General features: G+C 35.6%; 1 protein-coding gene across 2 annotated transcripts in view; it reads right to left on the reverse strand.

The window, feature by feature from the left end:
• Positions 1 to 6,022: 6,022 nt before the first annotated feature.
• Positions 6,023 to 25,997, reverse strand: part of LOC121369289 — a 70,322-nt gene continuing 50,347 nt past the window's right edge. For both annotated transcript variants that reach the window (XM_041494253.1, XM_041494252.1), the window contains exons 4-8: positions 20,150 to 20,873; positions 12,483 to 12,535; positions 9,023 to 12,054; positions 7,265 to 7,570; positions 6,023 to 6,157 (exon numbers count right to left, since the gene is read on the reverse strand). In XM_041494253.1, coding sequence (XP_041350187.1) covers positions 6,095 to 6,157; positions 7,265 to 7,570; positions 9,023 to 12,054; positions 12,483 to 12,535; positions 20,150 to 20,873 — 4,178 coding nt within the window. In that variant the 3' untranslated portion in view covers positions 6,023 to 6,094. The remainder of the gene's footprint in view (positions 6,158 to 7,264; positions 7,571 to 9,022; positions 12,055 to 12,482; positions 12,536 to 20,149; positions 20,874 to 25,997) is intronic.

The following is a 25,997-nucleotide window of genomic DNA, read 5'->3' on the forward strand; positions in this document are numbered from 1 at the left end:
TGTTTTCTTTCTTTTCTTTTTTTAAATACAGGAAAAAAAATTGCACTATTAAAGAAGTTGCAGGTAAAACCACACACCTGAAAATAACTGGAGAGGAATGATACCCATGAAGATGAACAAGTGTCTCAAATGATACTGATTTGTAAGCTGCATATGTGAGGAAGCTGTTTTTATCATTGTTAAATGTATATGCTAAATTAAAATGACAAAGTCATAAACAGTTAGCTGTGCAATGTCTTCAAAATAGGAATGCACTCTTTTGCAAACCTGAGGTAAAAATTGATGTATGGGAGCAGACATCATCACACACCTGAAAAACAAGAATCTAATGGAAAGTCCATGCTACATGTTCTGGTAGATAAGCTGATCGACATCTGATTTACTGGCTAACTGACCAACATGTATATGTGACCTCACCATATTTGGACAGTCGGAGTACTTGACCTTTCAAGTAGCTGACATTAAAAATGCTGAGGTGTCTCCCGAAAAATTGTTTATAACAACATTACATGATTTCTGTGGCCACAATTAATTGTAAGATGGAATCCAGCATTAAGAATCTAGATTATGTTTATGTGACAATAAAATTAGTATTTTTCAACATTGGAGAAAACAATATTCAGCTTATTCTAAATGGATGTTTGTAACAACAGCACATATTATATACATCAACAATGGAATCTAAAATATTTATAGATCCAATTAAAACATTGTAAAATGATATGTGTAGCCTAGCAAATGTATGATAACCAGACCTGTCAACCTTTAGACAAGAGAAAGCAGGAGGTGTGTGTTGAAAAAGCAGGAGATTTTGTCAAAAAGCAGGAGATTTTTAAATTCACACAATTTAACCCAAAATCGCAAGATTTAAAAAAAAACATTATTACAATAAGTTATATGAATACTTTATAATGTCATATATACTTCTTAACCTTAGATCTTGGCATTAAAAAAAATAAAAAAATATTAATTTTTTTTTTTTTTTTTTAAATATGTATTAAATCATAATAATATTTAAACTTTAAAAAAAAAAAAAAAAAAAAAAAAAAAATTATCCAAAAATGTTAAGAACATGAACAAGAAATACAAAATTTAATTAGTACATTTACGGTATTACACTTACAGCCTTACAGGTTGCGTTACATTATCATTTGTGGTTAGTGTACCTAAGTACCAAAGACAAATTTATATAAATCTTATAAATTAATATTCAGTTTTTACTATAATGAGGAACGGTGGCGTGGTACTTATTTAAAATCATTATAATGATGCAATAAACATTGTATTTTCATTAATCATAAGTAAAACCTCATTACGGACATCGTGTAAAATATACCGGAATTATACCCATTTCCGTGAGTAACTTTATGTCAATGTCAAACACAACATTTTTTAATTGTACAAAATATATTTCTTGAAGTGTACCCTTATAACCAACATTTTACTGCACAAACATACAAAATTAACTGACACAAGTATGTTTATACAGCTAATTGGTCTTTTCGTTGTCTTGCTGTGACATGTGATTTTAACATGCATCGTGTGTATCGCTGTCAACTCGGAGTCTGGCAGTTCAGATTCGTCATAGTTGCATTATGTAATCCAGTGGGAAGACATTTTACAATTCAGAGGTGTTATTAGAACTAAATTGGATAGTTTTTTTTTTTTTATATGGCAACACTGAATGTCAATACACAGCCTGTTGAATTAGCGGCAACACGCATTGTAGCCATTACGATGACAACAAACATTATAATTACATGTCATTTTATAAACTCCATGTGCTTTTTTAACAATATAAATAGGCTATCCCACAATTTTCACTTCGGCAAAGGTTAAACAGTCGGGACAATTCGGCCTGTTACATTCTCAGAAGCCGAAAGTAGTCGACATTTGCCGAATGAGAAAAAAAGGCAGAGTTACTTCCCTTCTGTTATTTTGACAAAAGAGGATCGATTTTTTTTTATACTTACAAAAATGTCATTTAAAAGGAGAAACTGTCTCCCGCACAGGAGAAAGGAGATTTGATCAAATACCGGGAGACTCCCGCGGAATCCGGGAGGGTTGACAGGTCTGATGATAACCAACCATAACCGCCAGTCACTGCATACATACATACATATATGTACAGTGACACTCTTCTAAACCAGACCCTCTTTTAACCAGAATTCCCAGAAAACCAGAGGCTTTGTATAGTCTCTTTTTTAAATATGAGTGCAGAACATAATGTCTATAAACCGGATACTCCATAAATCCAGATTTTACATGATTTAGAGGGTTTTCACTATTCTGGTGACACGCTGAATAGATGAATGCTATAAAATGAACTATCTCTAACTCAAATATAAATTAGTAGATGTATATATAACTAAGATGGTAGACATTTTGAATATAGCTACAACATAAACATGTACTTGTATTTCCTTGACTCAATAAATATATTACATTTTGTTTTGCATTTATTTGTACTGGTATTTCTTTTTCAACATATTTGTTTCAAAAGTATTCAGTAAAAAGATCAACTAATATATAAGTTAGTATTTTTTATTAATAACATAGAATAGTGATAAAAACTGCTATCAAGAAGCTACATCAAGCAACATGTACTTGATATATATATATATATATATATATATATATATATATATATATATAGCACTAGATCAATAATTCACTTGTAAGCTAGTCTAATGGAGACTTCATTTCCAAAATGTGATATACTGTAAATCCTTTAATAAAAGCCTAGGCTTATATTTGTTTCCATGGTGCTCTCAGACCCAGTCTCTATTCACAGAAGGCCTCTATTAATGGCGGTTTTGACATAGCCTTGCTGTAGATCATCTTCTAACGTAGGCTTGAAAATTACAAGTTGTACAAGTTGAAACCTCTTACCTCACTAAGAAATGAACAATCCTTCTTCTTTCCTGTAGTTCTCATCATGTGGTTATAAGCTTTAGGACATCATGCAACAAGTATAACATGGTTATTAACCTGATGAAGCCAGAATACCACAAGTTGGTCTTTATTTATAAGTCAGGCTTTTATTCAAGGCAGGCCACTATTCATGGATTTATGGTGTGCCCATTTCCACAATTAGTAGAGAAGGAATGCAGATGGCAGTATAACTCAGCAATATAACAATACAGTGTTTGTCAAACTGCAATCTATGCCTATTATAAATAGGATCTTAAAAGTGTGATTCTTGTCATATATGCTATGTCATTTCGCAGCAAAATCATGTTTTTTTCTCAAAATTATATAAATGGATATATCATATTTTGGAAATGAACCCTTCAAATACTGATTTAAGGTGACTTTACAACATGTTCAAGTGTGATTTAAGGTGACTTTACAACATCTTCAAGTGTGATTTAAGGTGACTTTACAACATCTTCAAGTGTGATTTAAGGTGACTTTACAACATCTTCAAGTGTACAAACAGGAAGACAAGCAGTTGGTAAATATACATCCCTACTTGTCAACTAAAAATGTGACACCTGCTTACGTCCACTGAATATTCCAGCATTTCTCACTGGGATTCATCTTCCAATTTCCATTGAGATATTGTGTCCAGTTTTTAAAGACAGGAACACCCATACTATAATGTATAACATCAGTTCTCGATAACCAGGCTCCTAATTAATTCACAAAGCTCTCTTAAACAACATCACATCATCCTTGTAAGTCTTAATTTTTGCATTGAACTGTGAGATCGCAAAGCTGTTAGAGTTTCATGAATCAGGCCCCAGGAAAACATCCAATAAAACATAGGCCCCAGGAAAACATACAATAAGACATAGGCCCCAGGAAAACATACAATAAAACAATAGGTCCAGGAAAACATACAATAAGACAAAGACCCCAGGAAAACATACAATAAGACAAAGGCCCCAGGAAAACATCCAATAAAACATAGACCCCAGGAAAACATACAATAAGACAAAGACCCCAGGAAAACATACAATAAGACAAAGACCCCAGGAAAACATACAATAAAACAAAGACCCCAGGAAAACATCCAATAAGACATAGGCCCCAGGAAAACATACAATAAGACAAAGACCCCAGGAAAACATACAATAAGACAAAGACCCCAGGAAAACATACAATAAGACAAAGACCCCAGGAAAACATAAAAATACAATAAGACAAAGACCCCAGGAAAACATACAATAAGACAAAGACCCCAGGAAAACATACAATAAGACAAAGACCCCAGGAAAACATACAATAAGACAAAGACCCCAGGAAAACATCCAATAAGACATAGGCCCCAGGAAAACATCCAATAAGACATAGGCCCCAGGAAAACATCCAATAAGACAAAGACCCCAGGAAAACATACAATAAAACATAGACCCCAGGAAAACATACAATAAGACAAAGACCCCAGGAAAACATACAATAAGACAAAGACCCCAGGAAAACATACAATAAGACAAAGACCCCAGGAAAACATACAATAAGACAAAGACCCCAGGAAAACATACAATAAGACAAAGACCCCAGGAAAACATACAATAAGACAAAGACCCCAGGAAAACATACAATAAGACAAAGACCCCAGGAAAACATACAATAAGACAAAGACCCCAGGAAAACATCCAATAAGACATAGGCCCCAGGAAAACATCCAATAAGACATAGGCCCCAGGAAAACATACAATAAGACAAAGACCCCAGGAAAACATACAATAAGACATAGACCCCAGGAAAACATCCAATAAGACATAGGCCCCAGGAAAACATCCAATAAAACAATAGGTCCAGGAAAACATACAATAAGACATAGGCCCCAGGAAAACATACAATAAAACATAGGCCCCAGGAAAACATCCAATAAGACAAAGACCCCAGGAAAACATCCAATAAGACATAGGCCCCAGGAAAACATACAATAAAACATAGACCCCAGGAAAACATACAATAAAACATAGGCCCCAGGAAAACATACAATAAGACATAGGCCCCAGGAAAACATACAATAAAACATAGGCCCCAGGAAAACATACAATAAAACATAGGCCCCAGGAAAACATACAATAAAACATAGGCCCCAGGAAAACATACAATAAGACATAGGCCCCAGGAAAACATACAATAAAACATAGGCCCCAGGAAAACATACAATAAAACATAGGCCCCAGGAAAACATACAATAAGACATAGGCCCCAGGAAAACATACAATAAAACATAGGCCCCAGGAAAACATACATTAAAACCAACATGTTACTCATGAGCAAATATCAAGATAATTTATATGTATCAAAAACATAGTAGCAAAATTATAGATATCTATAGTAATAAATAGTGTACTGTAAACATATTAAAGGCAAATATTTATAATTGATCCTCTGTAAGGCACACACATTGTTAGATGTCCAAGTGCACATTACATACATGTCTACAAAATCTACACTGTAGTCAATGTAAGGCACACACATTGTTAGATGTCCAAGTGCACATTACATACATGTCTACAAAGTCTACACTATAGTCAATGTAAGGCACACACATTGTTAGATGTCCAAGTGCACATTACATACATGTCTACAAAATCTACACTATAGTCAATGTAAGGCATTCCAATTTCAAGTACCATTATGTATGAAAATATAACAAAAACTACATTTGCAAAATGTAACTAATTTTCAAAGGACTTGATTGTATCAATTATTTGTCCAGTACAATATTAATTGACTGTAAAACATTATGGCAACTATACATAACAGTATTTAGTGTCCATAGTATACACTAAATATTAAAATAATTAAAGTATACCAAATAAAACAAAACAAATTCAAATAAAGCCAAAAGGAGATCAATTATGATGCCAATGTAAACACCACTACGGGTAATACAATTTACTCTTAAATTCCTCCCTCTTTTCTATACTCACTAGCTAAATTATGAACACACTAAGTCTTGTCTACCCACTTGCTCCAAAAACATTTTAATATGCTGACCATGCTCCCACATATGTACAAAATGTAGCTGAAATGAAATCTCATGCAAACAAATGAACCTAAACACCAGCCTAAAATGATCAACAAGTCCGGGACGACATTACAAGTTGTGTGAACTAAGGGTCTGTCACGGCACTTCGGCTCTTGTGGAGTAAGTGCAGTCTGGGGCATGTTGTGTCCAGTGACTATTCTGAAAAACATAAATCTACTCATGACGCAAACAGCAATCACTTCACACATTTACCACAGTAATAGTTACTCAAATATATATTATTATATTTTCAATATACACATGTATGTGATAAGTGATAATTGGTTTTCTTTTTTTACCATTACACCTTTTGTTACTACATTAGTATACTTTTATTGCCAACTCCAAAATCTGGAAATTGACAAATATCAATGCATATGACTGCTTTACCAGTGTTTGTTTTTGGGGGGGTTTTGTAATGACACTACTTGAGCACATTGATTTATTAATCATCATAATTGGATATCAAACATATGGTCATTTTGACAGCCATAGAGAGGAAACCTGCTACATTTTTTCCATTACTAGCAAGGGATCCTTTGTATGCACCATCCCACAGACAGGATAGTATATACCATGGTTTTTGATACACCAGTCATAGTGCACTAGCTGGAACAAGCATCTTTACCAGTGAGTCACAGTAAAAAGATATACGGAGTCAAATGTCGAGAACGGGGAAATCACACTCCTAAAAAATATAATCCTAGTTAGAGAGTGAGTGTGCTTGCACACACTACAGATCTGGCCATACATATAGAACATAATGCGTTGTATTTTGACAGAGTCATACTCATCACACTCTGGCAAGTATGGTACCAGTCTGGCGAGTATGGTACCAGTCAAAAATGAAACACACTGAATTGAATGTGACAAAACACACCGTGTCAGTGTTGCATGACATGAACTACAGATCTGGCAACAGACGAGAACATATGATATCACTATATTTTTACACTGCCACACTGGCAGCTGCAGCCTGTCCAAACAGTATTTTAATTTTTTGTCTTAACAAACAACAGTAGGATTTTCATAATTATTGTTGTTGTTTATAGGAGAAAATATATCTGAAGATATGAACACAGTTCATATACATGTATACTGAAAACTAGTAACAGCATACAGACCCAGGTGTCAAAATACAACAGACTTTGCCACATTCGTCAGACCCAGACCCAGACCCAAACCCAGACCCGGCTTTCGTGTGTTTTGGACTATGGAGAAATTATTATACCTATTATGCACATAAATGACTATAACAACAAATACCTGACAGGGCTTGCTGCAGTACCACACTCGTTTACAACACGAGCAGAGAAAGATGGCATGAGCTCCACACACCACACACTGACTGGTGTTCAGCTGTTGTTGTTGTTGCTGCTGCTGCTGCTGCTGCATAGGAGGCTGCTGCTGCTGTGGCTGGATGATAGGCTGCTGCTGTGACTGTTGCCGCACATGCGGCATGTGTGGGCCCGGGGTCAGACGGTGTGGTTGTGACATGTGCTGCACGTGGTCCGTGTTGATGCTGTTCACTGGGGGACACCTCGGCCAAGGTCTGTTCGGCTGCTGTTGATACTGCATGTTGCAACAAGAACATCACATGTACATCACTGAATGAAATAATATTATCAGTATGCAGTTTTAAAGGTAAGGGCTGGGGCAACTCCCATAATTATCTACAACTGAATGATACGCAGCAGGTTGTGTCTTGTCTGTATACTGAGATTCAATTAGATTTGCTTCCCTTTTTGGACCAAATGAAGAAAAAAGCGCTAATATTTCAAAATCTAAGTGGTAAACTTATTTGTTTAGTTTTTAGTAGAATTTTCCACTTTACATACATATAGGCTACTTTTTGTATGTTTGGCTATGTAAAACAAGGTTGGTAAGATACCTTAATTTAGTCATGTGCAAGCATGTTATATATACCTGTCTTAAGCAGTCACACAAGGGAGTAGATAAACATGGCCGCTTAAGACAGGTGGCAGCCGAGTACAGGTTGCCACATATATAGTCTTTAAAACATTTGTTGTTGTTTCTTGTTTTACCGTCTGTACTGCTAATCAATAGATGTGTTCTTTACAGTTGACTATAAATCAACTTTTGACATGTCGTCTCTTTCAGAAATAATGCAAATGAAATGTATTAAATTAACCGTTCTCAACAAGTTTGTTTTCTTTTTCCATTTAATTATTTAATTCCTACTTCATGCCGTGTATTGTCATAGTAAGTGAATCTACAAATGACAAGTGTAGCCTGCCCAGAGGCAATTAGATGCATGCCAGAGTCATACTTTCTTAACTGATACACAGTCGAGATGTCGGGACTGAATGGGTATTAGGATTCCTGAAGGTGTGAAGATTGGTTATTTGCTGCACCTTATCGCTGTTGTTAAAATACCGCTTTTATATAATAGTAAAACTTTACTGTGGCTGCTTAATTAATACAGGTATTTTAGCAATTTGGGATCCGATTTAGGTGGCCGCTGGCCACGTTAGACAGGTTACCGCTTATATTACAGGTGCATTTACAATATAAATCATTTGGGAGGAAAAAAGTGGATGCTTAAGGCAGGTGACTGCTGAGTACAGGTGGCTGCTAAGACAGGTTTGACTGTATATAAAATAAGCAAATGATGATTACCTTTCATAAATTTGACCCTACACATATTGAGAAGAGGTATTATGAGAATTTTTGATAGAGTTATTTATCAATTTCCATGAAATAGTTGTAACTACCAATACAAGAAACTAATTAAGAGTTTAGTTAGTTAGTTAGTTAGTTAGTTAGTTAACTAATTAAGAAAAAAGACTATGGCTGTTTGTTTTACAATGTTGCTGGTTTGGAGGAAATACTTATTTCAGTTTTCTTCCTTCCCTTTCTCTCCTTGCTCCATGGTATATTCTGTGTATAATTGCTATGTATGGTAATGATTCGGGGCCCCAACCCTGACATTTTCTATTGTTTTTCTGGGGCAATAAACATTTTTAAAAAATACAAAAAAACAACTAATTAAGAGACAGTTACCTGTGCCACACCCATCATTTGCTTTGAGTTCTGAACTGGCATAGTCGAACCACTGCTACTTGGAGCAGCCTGGTGTGGGCTCGGCATGTAAACCGAGGGATTTCGTTGTTTGCTTCCCGAGACTGGACCTTGCCCTCTGCAATCCTGTACAATGGCGCTTCCCTGTGGAGATATCAGGTGTGGAGGAATACCAGTGGGTGGCTGCTGACTGCCATGCATTCTGACCATTGGTGCCTGGAACTGTTGGACTTCAGGCATTCTACCCACACCAGGTGGCTGGTTGTAGAATCCCACCATGGCCTGTCGACACTGTGCTTCAGCAAGCTGATGTGGTGACTGCTGCCGATGCTGCTGCTGTTGCTGCATAAAATGTGTCTGTTGCTGTACCTGATGATGCTGGAATTGTTTCTGCATGCTAGTCATCGGCAGCTGGGAGTCAGACACACATGGGTCTGGTGCCTGCATGTAGGTGTGTGGGTTTCTGCCAACACACCAATGAACCACTTCCTTCTGCTGTCTACCCTGACAGAACTGCTGCTCTTTTTGTGGGTAGTTGACATTTTCTCCAGGCAAAGAATAGGTTTGTGACAGTGGTGTATTGTTGAGGTAATAATGATCAGCAGCAGGCTTTGGACCATTAAATGAATTAGATTCTGAGAAAGGAACCATGTTACCAACATTGCCAACATGACTGATCCGCTTTTGAATATATGCTCCTTGTGATTTTGATGAATTTGAAACATGCTGTTTTCCATTTGAAGCCAGAGGCATCAAAGATGGTACAGTAGTGCTAGGTCCTTCGCCAGTTGTATGATTCACTGCTGGAAATGTGTATGAATCTGGCACTGAAGTGAATGGACCTTTTACAGACTTTCGTGAGTCAACCAGGCCAACTCTCTGCAAACTCTGTATTGCTAGTGCCTCATGTAATTCACGCTGGACACCCTGCTCACGGGATTCTACATCTGGCCGTGAAGTAGTGGGTTCTGAAGTACTGGAACTCTGTAATGTCATTTTGCTACACACATCATTTTCCTTTGTAAGATCAACAACAGGGTATGTCTTGCTTTCATCCCCTTTCATGACCAAATAGTCAACAGGCGTTTTGTTAGTCAAATGAAGAAGTAAATTGGAATTGTGTGGAAGTGACTGTTGTGAATTTGAGTGAACTGTCTTTCTGTTGCTAACACCACTGCTTGCTGCCTGATGAGACAGAGCCTGCAGATTGGATTTCCCAGAGTCTGGGCTACTATGATCTTTAGCAGCTTCAGGTTTCCTTGGATACTGTTCCTTTGGACCTTTTATCATATTTGACTTAGGTGATGTACGCGATGGCCGGTTTGTAGAGGCTGCCAAAGAGAGACCTTCAGTATTTTGTGAAAGTTTCCTCCTACCACTCGCTACATCTGCTTGGGACTGTTCTTCAGCAGGAATAATTAAAGTGCCTGCGATGTGGAATGGTGGCTGTGAATGGGCAGAGTGAGGTGAATTGAGGCTTTGTGTGGCAGACCTCCAATTTGATGGCTCGTGTATGGGAGACAATCTCTTAATGTATGGGCAGGACAACACTCCTGGATATGGTATGGAACAAGCCTGCTCTATATTGTATGTAGTCTTCACTTTGTTTTGATGTGCAGGGATCTTATTTTCATCAGATTTCAGGTCAGCATTGTTTAGATTCTTCCTATAGGACTGGCGTGCTTCTAACATTGCAAGATTTATTAGCTGCACAATAGGCCGTCTCTTCTCGGCAGGAAGATTTTCTGAAGATTTAGTCTTAGATTTCGGTAAACTGGATATTTCTTGCACATGATCATTGGTAATAACCGAACGTGATGTTGAAGTGGAACTAATGGACAAATCTAACTGTTGTTGTCCATGTGGCTCTTGCTGTCCTGCTGGCTCTTCAGGTCTCTGTAAAGTTGTTGTTTTCAAATCTTTTGCCGAGATACCAATTTCAGATACCAGTGCTGGATTGACATCAGTTTGAGTAGCAGGTGTACCAGCAGCAGTTGGCGGCTTCTTGCACTTAGATGAAATAACTTTGAGAATATGGGCCTTCTGCTTGTACAGCCTTAAAATATGTCTTCTCTCTTGTTCTTTCTTAGCTGCCAGAGCTTCAAGCTGTCGAAACTCAAGCAGATGTTTCTGAAATTCTTTGTTATACATATACATGTCTTGTACTGAAGAACTTATAGGAGCTGCTGTAGATGAATAAAATGGAAATGCTTCTGATGTCTTCTTATTAAAACCAGGTTGTCCTGGATCAGCAGATACCGATGATGATGGCTTGTCTTTTTCGTGTTCAGGAATACATATAACTGACAGATCAACAGGAAGAGCTCCGTCATGTGCCTGTTTTTTGGCCACATCTTGTCCTTGTGTGGTTCTGAGAGGTGTATTAGCAGGCAGCTTGGTCTGAGTAGAAGTCACAGTGTCAGATTTAGAAGAGATCATAGACACAGACCCTGGTACTAATGACTTTGCTGAAGTTGAGGGACTTGTTATGCCTGAAATAGATGTGACAACAGCCTGCAGAGAAAGTGTGTTGTCTCTTTCAGACTGTATATCACGGTGTTCCTGCACATTTTCATTATCAGTGTTACTGGCTGTTGTAGGCAGTTTCTCTGTTGGTGTTGCCTCCAGTTGAACTCTGTCAGTGATACTGCTGGACTGATGACAATTAGGATGATCCTGAGAGTACGTTGGTCTCATTTCTGTAACTTTAATTGGCGAAACGACAGAAATACGAGATATATTGTTGAAAGTGTCACCAGATAGGATTTCTTCACTGATTTCACCTGAGACAATTGGTGCAAAACTAGATTCAACTGATGTAGAACCTGAAGCAATTGTTGCAGAACCAGAGGCAGCTGGTGCAAAAGAAACATTAAGTTTGCAACCCGTCAACCGTGTGACTTCCCTTGATAGAGAAGACTCTTCACCAGTCCTTTCACTAGGCTGATGGATTTGAGGCAAAACCTTCTGAACAGGGGGATACACTTTCTGTTTGCTTGTAGATATAAATACTTCTGAAAATCAAATTACAACAATGTATCACTTTTCATCAAACAATGTTCCTTACATTAGGCAGTATCCAGCAGTATTACTAAAATACGTTTTGGCAAAACTACTTTCATTATTTAAGTCATATTGTTTTAAACAGTTACAACAGAGTGCAACCAGAGTCTGTGTTGCTGAAATGGGGAAATATCCACTAAAAATAGACTGGAGCTCATCTCCCTGTTACTACTGAGAAATATGTGCATTTATAAAATTTTGGAAGATGGATTTCGCCGTATTACAAACATGAGGATGACCAGAAACACTGGGATGTATAAATAATCTAAACAATAAAATATAATTACATGTAAATAATGTCTGATTTCAGTTATCAAAAATACCTCTAACAGTGAACAATACATAGTGGTGTTTAAAAACTATAAGGTTCTGTCAATACCTTGTCTCTTCGTGCTGAGGTCCATAGGCTTATTGGAATGGCCATCAATTGTCCTGCAACAAAATAGCTCACAGTCATATTTATACAATCACATAGTCAGCTTTTTAAGTACTGCTATAAAGGGAAATAAACAAATTAAAATGCATCTAAGAAAAGCAAGACCGAAAAAAGGTTTCTTGTCACATAAAATAATCTTCATGTTAAAAGCTTTTGAAAGCAAAAATGGGAATTTGATAATAACCAGAATTTATGATTGCATTTATTATAAATAACCAAAAAAAACACCACTTGGTGTTCACAATGAACTAAATATACATGTTGATGTATGTTAATTACTCTACACAATTCATTCTGTGTATTGCTCCACTGGTTTGTTTACAATGAACTAAATATGCATGTTGATGTATGTTAATTACTCTACACAATTCATTCTGTGTATTGCTCCACTGGTTTGTTTACAATGAACTAAATATGCATGTTGATGTATGTTAATTACTCTACACAATTCATTCTGTGTATTGCTCCACTGGTTTGTTTACAATGAACTAAATATGCATGTTGATGTATGTTAATTACTCTACACAATTCATTCTGTGTATTGCTCCACTGGTTTGTTTACAATGAACTAAATATGCATGTTGATGTATGTTAATTACTCTACACAATTCATTCTGTGTATTGCTCCACTGGTTTGCATGTTTACAATGAACTAAATATGCATGTTGATGTATGTTAATTACTCTGCACAATTCATTTTGTGTATTGCTCCACTTGGTGTTTACAATGAACTAAATATGCATGTTGATGTATGTTAATTACTCTGCACAATTCATTCTGTGTATTGCTCCACTTGGTGTTCACAATGAACTAAATATGCATGTTGATGTATGTTAATTACTCTGCACAATTCATTCTGTGTATTGCTCCACTGGTTTGTTTACAATGAACTAAATATGCATGTTGATGTATGTTAATTACTCTGCACAATTCATTTTGTGTATTGCTCCACTTGGTGTTTACAATGAACTAAATATGCATGTTGATGTATGTTAATTACTCTACACAATTCATTCTGTGTATTGCTCCACTGGTTTGTTTACAATGAACTAAATATGCATGTTGATGTATGTTAATTACTCTACACAATTCATTCTGTGTATTGCTCCACTGGTTTGTTTACAATGAACTAAATATGCATGTTGATGTATGTTAATTACTCTACACAATTCATTCTGTGTATTGCTCCACTGGTTTGCATGTTTACAATGAACTAAATATGCATGTTGATGTATGTTAATTACTCTGCACAATTCATTTTGTGTATTGCTCCACTTGGTGTTTACAATGAACTAAATATGCATGTTGATGTATGTTAATTACTCTGCACAATTCATTCTGTGTATTGCTCCACTTGGTGTTCACAATGAACTAAATATGCATGTTGATGTATGTTAATTACTCTGCACAATTCATTCTGTGTATTGCTCCACTGGTTTGTTTACAATGAACTAAATATGCATGTTGATGTATGTTAATTACTCTGCACAATTCATTTTGTGTATTGCTCCACTTGGTGTTTACAATGAACTAAATATGCATGTTGATGTATGTTAATTACTCTACACAATTCATTCTGTGTATTGCTCCACTGGTTTGTTTACAATGAACTAAATATGCATGTTGATGTATGTTAATTACTCTGCACAATTCATTTTGTGTATTGCTCCACTTGGTGTTTACAATGAACTAAATATGCATGTTGATGTATGTTATTTACTCTGCACAATTCATTCTGTGTATTGCTCCACTTGGTGTTCACAATGAACTAAATATGCATGTTGATGTATGTTAATTACTCTGCACAATTCATTCTGTGTATTGCTCCACTTGGTGTTTACAATGAACTAAATATGCATGTTGATGTATGTTAATTACTCTGCACAATTCATTCTGTGTATTGCTCCACTTGGTGTTCACAATGAACTAAATATGCATGTTGATGTATGTTAATTACTCTGCACAATTCATTCTGTGTATTGCTCCACTGGTTGGTTTCATTCACCAAGACACAGATTTACAATTATGTATATTCAGTAAAAACCAAATCAATAAATATACTGAGAGAAAGGAATAAGATGGTATTGTTGGCCACATGTCAGTCACTATCAGCGTCATAATGTCTGTATTCAGCACACAGATATAATGCTTGACTCAATGTCAGTAATGTGAGACTGAATGTCAGTACTGAGAGATTGAATGTCAGTAGTGTGAGACTGGATGTCAGTAATGTAAGATTGAATGTCAATAATGTGAGATTGAATATCAGTAATGTGAGATTGAATGTCAGTAATATGAGATTGAATATCGGTAATGAGAGATTGAATGTCAGTAATGTGAGACTGAATGTCAGTAATGACAGATTGAATTTCAGTAGTGTCAGGTTGAATTTCAGTAGTGTGAGGCTGAAAGTCAGTAATGTGAGTTTGAATGTCAGTAATGTGAGACTGAATGTCAGTATTAGAATGAATGTCAGTAATGTGAGACTGAATGTCAGTAGTGAGAGATTGAATGTCAGTAGTGAGAGGTTGCATGTCAGTAGTGAGAGGTTGAATGTCAGTAGTGAGAGGTTGCATGTCAGTAGTGAGAGGTTGCATGTCAGTAGTGAGAGGTTGCATGTCAGTAGTGAGAGGTTGAATGTCATTAGTGAGAGATTGAATGTCAGTAGTGAGAGATTGCATGTCATTAGTGAGAGATTGAATGTCAGTAGTGAGAGGTTGAATGTCAGTAGTGAGAGGTTGCATGTCAGTAGTGAGAGTTTGCATGTCAGTAGTGAGAGATTGAATGTCATTAGTGAGAGGTTGCATGTCAGTAGTGAGAGGTTGAATGTCAGTAGTGAGAGGTTGAATGTCAGTAGTGAGAGGTTGCATGTCAGTAGTGAGAGATTGAATGTCAGTAGTGAGAGATTGAATGTCAGTAGTGAGAGGCTAAATGTCATTAGTGAGAGGTTGCATGTCAGTAGTGAGTGGTTGAATGTCAGTAGTGAGAGGTTGAATGTCAGTAGTGAGATGTTGCATGTCAGTAGTGAGAGATTGAATGTCAGTAGTGAGAGATTGAATGTCAGTAGTGAGAGATTGAATGTCAGTAGTGAGAGGTTGCATGTCAGTAGTGAGAGATTGAATGTCATTAGTGAGAGGTTGCATGTCAGTAGTGAGAGGTTGAATGTCAGTAGTGAGAGGTTGCATGTCAGTAGTGAGAGGTTGAATTTCAGTAGTGATAGGTTGAATTTCAGTAATGTCAGATTGAATGTCAGTAATGAGAGATTGAATGTCAGTAATGTCAGATTGAATGTCAGTAATGTGAGACTGAATGTCAGTAATGAGATACTGAATGTCAGTATTGTGAGTTTGAATGTCAGTAGTGTTAGATTGAATGTCAGTAATGTGAGACTGAATGTCAGTAATGTCAGACCGTAAGGCAGTTAACTTGCTATCACTATGGATGAGGGTTTTGCTGCAGTCTCTCTTTCCTGTTGGTGTTGGTGTCAGCCCTTATTTCTTTTCATCAGTACATTTAGTTTTAAATAACTTTTTTCTCTTTTTTTTCATTTACAAATTCATATTGCAAGTGAACGCAAACTCACTTTAAAAGCTGTGACAGCATTTTGCATGTTTTACAAAATAATGATTAAAAGTTAGTTTTGTTTAATGACACCACTATATCACATTGATTATTATTCATAGCCTATTGGATGTCAAACATTTGGTAATTTTGACACATGATCTCAGACGAAACCCACTAATTTTTCCATTAGTATGGTGCATTGGTTAGCCAGCTGTCTAGGATCGATCCCTGTCGGTGGGCCCATTGGGCTGTTTCTCGTTCCAGCCAGTGCACCACGACTGGTATATAAAAGGTCCAGGTATGTATCATCCTGTCTAATGAACAGTGCATATAAAAAAGATCCTTGCCAGTAATGTACCTGGTTTCCTCTCTAAGACTATATGTCAGAATTACCAAATATGTTTGACATCCAACAGCTGATGATTAATAATGCAGTAGTGTTGTCAAACCAAACAAACTTTAACAGTTAATTTTGGTTAGCCAGCTGTAATAACTGCTAAATAACTTGATAAACTGTACCAATGAAGGAAGAAGAAAATGGTTTATTTAATGATGCACTCAGCACATTTTATTTATGGTTATATGGCATCAGACATATTGCTAAGGACCACACAGATATATGGAGAGAAAACCCACTGTCGCCCATTCATGGGCTACTCTTATTGATTAACAGCAAGGGATCTTTTATATGCACCGTCCCACAGACAGGATAGTACATACCATGGCCTTTGCTACATCAGTCATGGAGCACTGGCTGGAACGAGAAATAGCCCAATGGGGCCACTGAAGGGGATCGATCCTAAACCGACCGCACATCAAGCAAGTGCTTTACCACTGGGCTATGTCCAGACCTGTCAACCTTTAGACAAGAGAAAGCAGGAGGTGTGTGTTGAAAAAGCAGGAGATTTTGTCAAAAAGCAGGAGATTTTTAAATTCACACAATTTAACCCAAAATCGCAAGATTTAAAAAAAAACATTATTACAATAAGTTATATGAATACTTTATAATGTCATATATACTTCTTAACCTTAGATCTTGGCATTAAAAAAAATAAAAAAATATTAATTTTTTTTTTTTTTTTTTAAATATGTATTAAATCATAATAATATTTAAACTTTAAAAAAAAAAAAAAAAAAAAAAAAAAAAATTATCCAAAAATGTTAAGAACATGAACAAGAAATACAAAATTTAATTAGTACATTTACGGTATTACACTTACAGCCTTACAGGTTGCGTTACATTATCATTTGTGGTTAGTGTACCTAAGTACCAAAGACAAATTTATATAAATCTTATAAATTAATATTCAGTTTTTACTATAATGAGGAACGGTGGCGTGGTACTTATTTAAAATCATTATAATGATGCAATAAACATTGTATTTTCATTAATCATAAGTAAAACCTCATTACGGACATCGTGTAAAATATACCGGAATTATACCCATTTCCGTGAGTAACTTTATGTCAATGTCAAACACAACATTTTTTAATTGTACAAAAAATAATTTCTTGAAGTGTACCCTTATAACCAACATTTTACTGCACAAACATACAAAATTAACTGACACAAGTATGTTTATACAGCTAATTGGTCTTTTCGTTGTCTTGCTGTGACATGTGATTTTAACATGCATCGTGTGTATCGCTGTCAACTCGGAGTCTGGCAGTTCAGATTCGTCATAGTTGCATTATGTAATCCAGTGGGAAGACATTTTACAATTCAGAGGTGTTATTAGAACTAAATTGGATAGTTTTTTTTTTTTATATGGCAACACTGAATGTCAATACACAGCCTGTTGAATTAGCGGCAACACGCATTGTAGCCATTACGATGACAACAAACATTATAATTACATGTCATTTTATAAACTCCATGTGCTTTTTTAACAATATAAATAGGCTATCCCACAATTTTCACTTCGGCAAAGGTTAAACAGTCGGGACAATTCGGCCTGTTACATTCTCAGAAGCCGAAAGTAGTCGACATTTGCCGAATGAGAAAAAAAGGCAGAGTTACTTCCCTTCTGTTATTTTGACAAAAGAGGATCGATTTTTTTTTATACTTACAAAAATGTCATTTAAAAGGAGAAACTGTCTCCCGCACAGGAGAAAGGAGATTTGATCAAATACCGGGAGACTCCCGCGGAATCCGGGAGGGTTGACAGGTCTGGCTATGTCCCACCTCTTTGTACCAATGAGTGCTGGTTTCACAGATGAGAAATAAAATTTACAAATATATTCTTGCTCATGGGTGACAGCAGGAGCCAAAACGAGAATAAATAGTAACATAATAATACTGTCCAACATAGAGCTGATGATGTGATTTACTTTCTAGCTGTTTAAACTAAAGTTCAAGCACAAATGTCCTGGGCATGCAACTCCGAGCTGCCATCTAGGCTGCCTTTCCAAGATGGTGTGCTATGTTTGGTTTGACCATGTAGGTATCTTCGTTTGGACCATCAACAGTTAAGGCTGGTATATAACCTTAGCAATGTGTTTGCTCAGTGACCCAAAATGTAAATCTAAGATGCCACCATTTTGTTTACAAGAAAACCACCACTCAGGTTTTATAATCAGTGTGAAAAACTAAATGCACTTTAACATCATAGACTATTCTTATCTATAGCTGAAAGTCATTGACACTAGATTTAAAGGTCCATAGCTTTTTTGTTTCTCATAAAAGGTGTATGAAGTAGAGTGGACTTATATCTAACACCATGATGACCAAAAACATAAAATACAATGTGTATGTGCCACAAATTATAATTTAAGCAAAAAGAAGAAGTTTGTTTTGTTTAACGACACCACTAGAGCACACTGATTTATTAATCATTGGCTGTTGGATGTCTTAGAGAGGAAACCAGCTACATTTTTCCATTAGTAGCATGGGATCTTTTATATGCTCCATCCCAAAGACAGGATAGCACATACCACAGCCTTTTATATACCAGTCGTGGTGCACTGGCTGGAACGACAAATAGCCCAATGGGCCCACTGACAGAGATCAATCTCAAACTGACCATGCATCAAGCGAGTGCTTTGCCACTGTGCTACGTCCCAGCCCTAATTTAAGCAAGAAGTCAGAAGTAATATGTAATGTAAAAGCCAAATGCTTATAACCCTCATTTTGATGAGCCAGTGATTTTAACTGCAGGATGCCTTTTAAATGTGTTTTCCCATAGACAGGACAACACATACCACAAAGGATTTATCAAAGCTTTCTTGCCAGACTCCCATGGTTGATCAAATTGGGAAAATTAGTGTGAAGTTAGTCATAATTACAAAGTTTTTCAGGCCATTGAATTTATGGATAGATTTAAAGAATATTATTGATTTGGAATTTAAAGTAGGTAAATTGGGAATTTTCAGGATCATTTGCTTTTAGGAAGAAGCTGATGATTGGTACCCTATAAAACCTGAATAAATCTCAGACCACAGTTTTCAATAAAGTAATTGTGGATCCCTGGTAAAAGTTTTAATTTTCTGCTGGGGTCATGCACCTATGAACCAAATTTAGTTGAACAGCAAATATCTATATGTATATGTAATCCCTTCTGTATACTGTACAGATCCAAACAACATAAACAGATTAAGTATGGCAGTATTGATCATCTGCTATTCATGTCAAAGAACTTTAGAGTTATTAACAGGAAATTACGACACCTTTATTTTGACATACACAAGAAATGTCAAATATTCCTTTACCATTTCATCTCCTTGTGCATTCATCGAAATAATAAAAAATATTCTAAATGAAATTTTGTACTGAAAGTTTTCCACTGTTTTAATAATGAAAGCATCATGGACAAATTATGTGTATGAATAACATTTCATTACAAATTTAAAATTGAATCTCTCTTTAAATTATGTCAAATCAATTTGCATGTTTTGCAAGTCATGATGGTGTTTCATTTAGACCAATATTATTACTGGTTAGCAAGCTGTAAAAAAAACCTCTTCCAATATCTCGATATGTCACAACAGATGGTACCAAAATATCCTGTTATCAACCATAGAAAAATATGTATTAAAACTGAACTAACCTGTGATTATCATCTGTCTTGTTATTGTCCACTTCCCTTGGACTACCAGAATCTGAAGGTTCTTGAGAACCACGATCTACTGGCCTACAGTTAGATAAAGAGTCCTCATCATCATCTTCATCATTCCCAGCAATAGAAGCAGGTAGTCTGTCAGGAGAGAGCTCTCTGTCCTTGGCATTTTCAACTGTACTTTCTTGCATCACAAGAACATCGTCTCTATCTTTGCTAGCACTGTCAGGGTCTTCATTCAAGGGAGGCAACTGTGAGGTAGCAGAGTCTGCTGGAATGTCTATTTGTAGGGGGTTTTCTATGTCAAGTGTTGTGCTTGCAAATAAATTGTCCAGTTTGTTTTCTGCATCACTGGAATGAACAGCTACCTCTCCTAGTCCATTCTTTTCACTTGGGTGTTCCTCGCTTTGATTGTTGTTTTGTTCAGCATTTAATTTAGCAACTTTACTTTTACTAGACTTGGCTTTACTTCTTGACCGCCGTTTGTGCCGTGATTTAGATACTGGGCTGTGATGGTCAGGAGAAGAATTGAGGGAATGACTGATCTCTACTTTCTCCTTGCTTGATGAACTGTTCTGCTCATCAGGAACTATATCCGGAGATGAGTCGGTACTTCTTTGTGGCGATGTTGATTCTTGTAGTTTGTTTATCTTCTTCTCCAACCAGTTGTGACGTGGTAATTCACGCTGAATTCGCTCTGAACTTCTAGCAGAAACTGAAATGTTAAGTGTGCAATCTAAATGGAATTTTGTTCCATCCATTCATCCATTCATCCATCCATTCATCCATCCACCCATCCATCCATGAATGATTTCAACACAGAAACTTGACCACCATCTTTATTTCGACTTGGACTGCACATATCTTACTACAGACTGGTTTGTGTGACTCATGTTATTAGTCTACAAGAATCACCACTAGAAGTGGGAGTATATAAGGACAAAATATTTAACTTTGATAAACGGCAACTCACTGTTTTTAATCAAAACTCAGTGGTTTCAATCACAACTCAATGTTTTCAATTACACCTCAGCACATGGTTTAATCAGAAGTGATTAAGTATCAAGCATATGGCAATATAGTCTTTAAAAAAACACTTACCAGCAAGGGCTCTGTTAATATGCACCTAACCAAAGACAAAAACTACTATGCTGCATGGTTACAAAATAATGGCCAATAGGTGGAGGACTGATCCTATAGAACTTATTTATTCCTTCCTTCATTCATTCATTCCTTTATTTATTCATTCAATACATTTATATTTGTATATATGGGCTAATGGCCTTACATACAACATTGAACTGAATTGACCACATTCATTAATTTTATATTGATTTTTATGCTCATGTCCTGTTAGGGTTCATCAACCCTGTCTTGGACCATCACCCCAGCTATCTGGTCAGTAGTTTATGAGAATGATGTCAGAGTAAATAGTGGTCAAAGCTTAAACCATCCTCATTTAGTCTGTAAAAAACTATTGTTTGTGGGAGCTGGTATTAGGTTGTTAACCTACATTTACCAGCTTCAAGTTGGATGAGTATAACAGGCCTTGCTGGTGTTGTGGTTAAGCCATTGGACATAAGGCTGGTAGGTACTGGGTTCGCAGCCTGGTACCGGCTCCCACCCAGAGTGAGTTTTAACAACTCAATGGGTAGGTGTAGCACCAGAACATACTCTTCTCTCTCACTAACCACTAACCAACTAACAACAAACAGTGATGTGATACTTATTTTTTTAAATAAAAGCTGAAAATATCTTTTAAAAGCTGAAATCTCTATACAATACCTAAATAAAGGTCGTTTGTTAGCATTACCAATCAAATCCAGTTCATTTTGTGAAAATTCTTTTTAGCAAAAAAAAGCTCAAATCAGATAAAAAGCTAACAAATCACATCCCTGAACTAACCCATTGTCCTGCACAGACAGCCCAGATAGCTGAGGTGTGTGCCCAGGACAGTATGCTTAAACCTTAATTGGATATAAGCATGAAACTAAGTTGAAATGAAAATGAAGGATGATTATAAACCACCCTACCATCAAGATGAGATGAGTTAATAGTTATCACTATCACTGTTCTCCAAATCCATAACCAGGCTGGTGTCCTGCCATGATGGTGTACCATCCTCATGATCCAGTCACATTTACAACATCTTGGCATTTCCTTCAAATCGAAACTTTTCTCACATACACTATACACACGATTTGTGTCCTAGATGCCAAAAAATTGGATATACACGTATAAACCAATTCAAAATTACCTTTGGGAAGGTTCAATGACATCTTCCTCCCCTCCTCCCCCACCCCACCCACCACTGCATTGGGTTATGCATAAGCAGTGCTTTTATGACGTCCTGTTCAGCCGTTGCACCATGTTATAGTTGCAGAAATGTTGAATATTAACACAAATCAATGTCTTAACATTAAGTTTATAATGATACTAAAACATTTTTTTTCAAAACAGAAAAACATAAACCACCCACAAAACCCCCACAAAACCCCCACTAAAATTGTTGGTGGTATTATACATGTATTTGTATACATGTATAATATTTGTAAATGATTAATTCCCTCTGTATGCAAATGCTGCTGTCACTGGCTTCTAGAACGGCGGGTTCTAATGCATGTAGTATGCTCTCACTAATTATCAGGTACATGTCTCTGGCAGATGTCAGTGAGTTCACTACTTTATTTAACATCCTGCTTATGGTTACCAGTAGTTTAAAACCCTTGGGCCATTTCTGTACAAGTAATGCTAGTCACAGCCTGACTAAAACAGTGTTTCTGGAAAAATTATTTCTTTACAGGTAAATAGTCTGACTAAAATGGTATTTCTGTATAAACCATTTCTGCACAGGTAAATAGTGTAACTGAAATGGTATTTCTGTATAAACCATTTCTGTTCTAGTAAATAGTGTAACTGAAATGGTATTTCTGTATAAACCATTTCCGTACAGGTAAATAGTGTAACTGAAATGGTATTTCTGTATAAACCATATCCGTACAGGTAAATAGTGTAACTGAAATGGTATTTCTGTATAAACCACTTCTGTACAGGTAAATAGAGTAACTGACATGGTATTTCTGTATAAACCATTTCTGTTCTAGTAAATAGTGTAACTGAATTGGTATTTCTGTATAAACCATTTCTGTTCTAGTAAATTGTGTAACTAAAATTGTATTTCTGTATAAACCATTTCTGTACAGGTAATGCTAGTCACAGCCTGACTAAAACAGTGTTTCTGTAAAAATAATTTCTTTACAGGTAAATAGTCTGACTAAACTAGTGTTTCTGTAAAAATAATTTCTTTACAGGTAAATAGTCTGACTAAAACAGTGTTTCTGTAAAACATCATTTCTGTACAGGTAAATACTGTAACTAAAATGGTATTTTATCTGTATAAACCATTTCTGTACAGGTAAATAGTGTAACTGACATGGTATTTCTATATAAACAATTTCTGCACAGGTAAATAGTGTAACTGACATGGTATTTCTGTATAAACCATTTCGTTCTAGTAAATAGTGTAACTGAAATGGTATTTCTGTACAGGTAAATAGTGTAACTGAAATGGTATTTCTGTATAAACCATTTCTGTTCTAGTAAATAGTGTAAATTAAATGATATTTCTGTATAAACCATTTCTGTACAGGTAAATAGTGTAACTGAAATGATATTTCTGTATAAACCATTTCTGTACAGGTAAATAGTGTAACTGAAATGGTATTTCTGTATAAACCATTTCCGTACAGGTAAATAGTGTAACTGAAATGGTATTTCTGTATAAACCATTTCCATACAGGTAAATAGTGTAACTGACATGGTATTTCTATATAAACCATTTCTGCACAGGTAAATAGTGTAACTGACATGGTATTTCTGTATAAACCATTTCGTTCTAGTAAATAGTGTAACTGAAATGGTATTTCTGTACAGGTAAATAGTGTAACTGAAATGGTATTTCTGTATAAACCATTTCTGTTCTAGTAAATAGTGTAACTGAAATGATATTTCTGTATAAACCATTTCTGTACAGGTAAATAGTGTAACTGAAATGATATTTCTGTATAAACCATTTCTGTACAGGTAAATAGTGTAACTGAAATGGTATTTCTGTATAAACCATTTCCGTACAGGTAAATAGTGTAACTGAAATGGTATTTCTGTATAAACCATTTCCATACAGGTAAATAGTGTAACTGACATGGCATTTCTGTATACACCATTTATGTACAGGTAAATAGTGTAACTGAAATGGTATTTCTGTATAAACCATTTCCGTACAGGTAAATAGTGTAACTGAAATGGTATTTCTGTATAAACCATTTCTGTACAGGTAAATAGTGTAACTGACATGGCATTTCTGTATAAACCATTTCTGTTCTAGTAAATAGTGTAACTGAAATGGTATTTCTGTACAAACCATTTCTGTACAGGTAATGCTAGTCACAGCCTGACTAAAACAGTTTTTCTGTAGAAGTAATTTCTTTACAGGTAAATAGTCTGACTAAAACAGTGTTTCTGTAAAATATCATTTCTGTACAGGTAAATAGTGTAACTAAAATGGTATTTCTGTATAAACCATTTCTTTTCTGGTAAATAGTGTAACTGAAATGGTATTTCTGTATAAACCATTTCTGTTCTGGTAAATAGTGTAACTGAAATGGTATTTCTGTATAAACCATTTCTGTTCTGGTAAATAGTGTAACTGAAATGGTATTTCTGTATAAACCATTTCTGTACAGGTAAATAGTGTAACCGAAATGGTATTTCTGTATAAACCATTTCTGTACAGGTAAATAGTGTAACCGAAATGGTATTTCTGTATAAACCATTTCTGTACAGGTAAATAGTGTAACCGAAATGGTATTTCTGTATAAACCATTTCTGTACAGGTAAATAGTGTAACCGAAATGGTATTGCTGTATAAACCATTTCTGTTCTGGTAAATAGTGTAACTAAAATGGTATTTCTGTATAAACCATTTCTGTTCTGGTAAATAGTGTAACTAAAATGGTATTTCTGTATAAACCATTTCTGTACAGGTAAATAGTGTAACTAAAATGGTATTTCTGTATAAACCATTTCTGTTCTGGTAAATAGTGTAACTAAAATGGTATTTCTGTATAAACCATTTCTGTACAGGTAAATAGTGTAACCGAAATGGTATTTCTGTATAAACCATTTCTGTTCTGGTAAATAGTGTAACTAAAATGGTATTTCTGTATAAACCATTTCTGTTCTGGTAAATAGTGTAACTAAAATGGTATTTCTGTATAAACCATTTCTGTACAGGTAAATAGTGTAACTAAAATGGTATTTCTGTATAAACCATTTCTGTTCTGGTAAATAGTGTAACTAAAATGGTATTTCTGTATAAACCATTTCTGTACAGGTAAATAGTGTAACCGAAATGGTATTTCTGTATAAACCATTTCTGTTCTGGTAAATAGTGTAACTAAAATGGTATTTCTGTATAAACCATTTCTGTTCTGGTAAATAGTGTAACTAAAATGGTATTTCTGTATAAACCATTTCTGTACAGGTAAATAGTGTAACTAAAATGGTATTTCTGTATAAACCATTTCTGTTCTGGTAAATAGTGTAACTAAAATGGTATTTCTGTATAAACCATTTCTGTACAGGTAAATAGTGTAACTAAAATGGTATTTCTGTATAAACCACTTCTGTACAGGTAAATAGTGTAACTAAAATGGTATTTCTGTATAAACCACTTCTGTACAGGTAAATAGTGTAACTAAAATGGTGTTTTGTAAAAGAAAATAATTTATGTACAGATAATCAACTGGGGCAGGACTTATAAAGTCTCAAAACACACCTA

The sequence above is a fragment of the Gigantopelta aegis genome, chromosome 3, assembly GCF_016097555.1.
Source record: "Gigantopelta aegis isolate Gae_Host chromosome 3, Gae_host_genome, whole genome shotgun sequence".
NCBI classification, from domain to species: domain Eukaryota; kingdom Metazoa; phylum Mollusca; class Gastropoda; order Neomphalida; family Peltospiridae; genus Gigantopelta; species Gigantopelta aegis.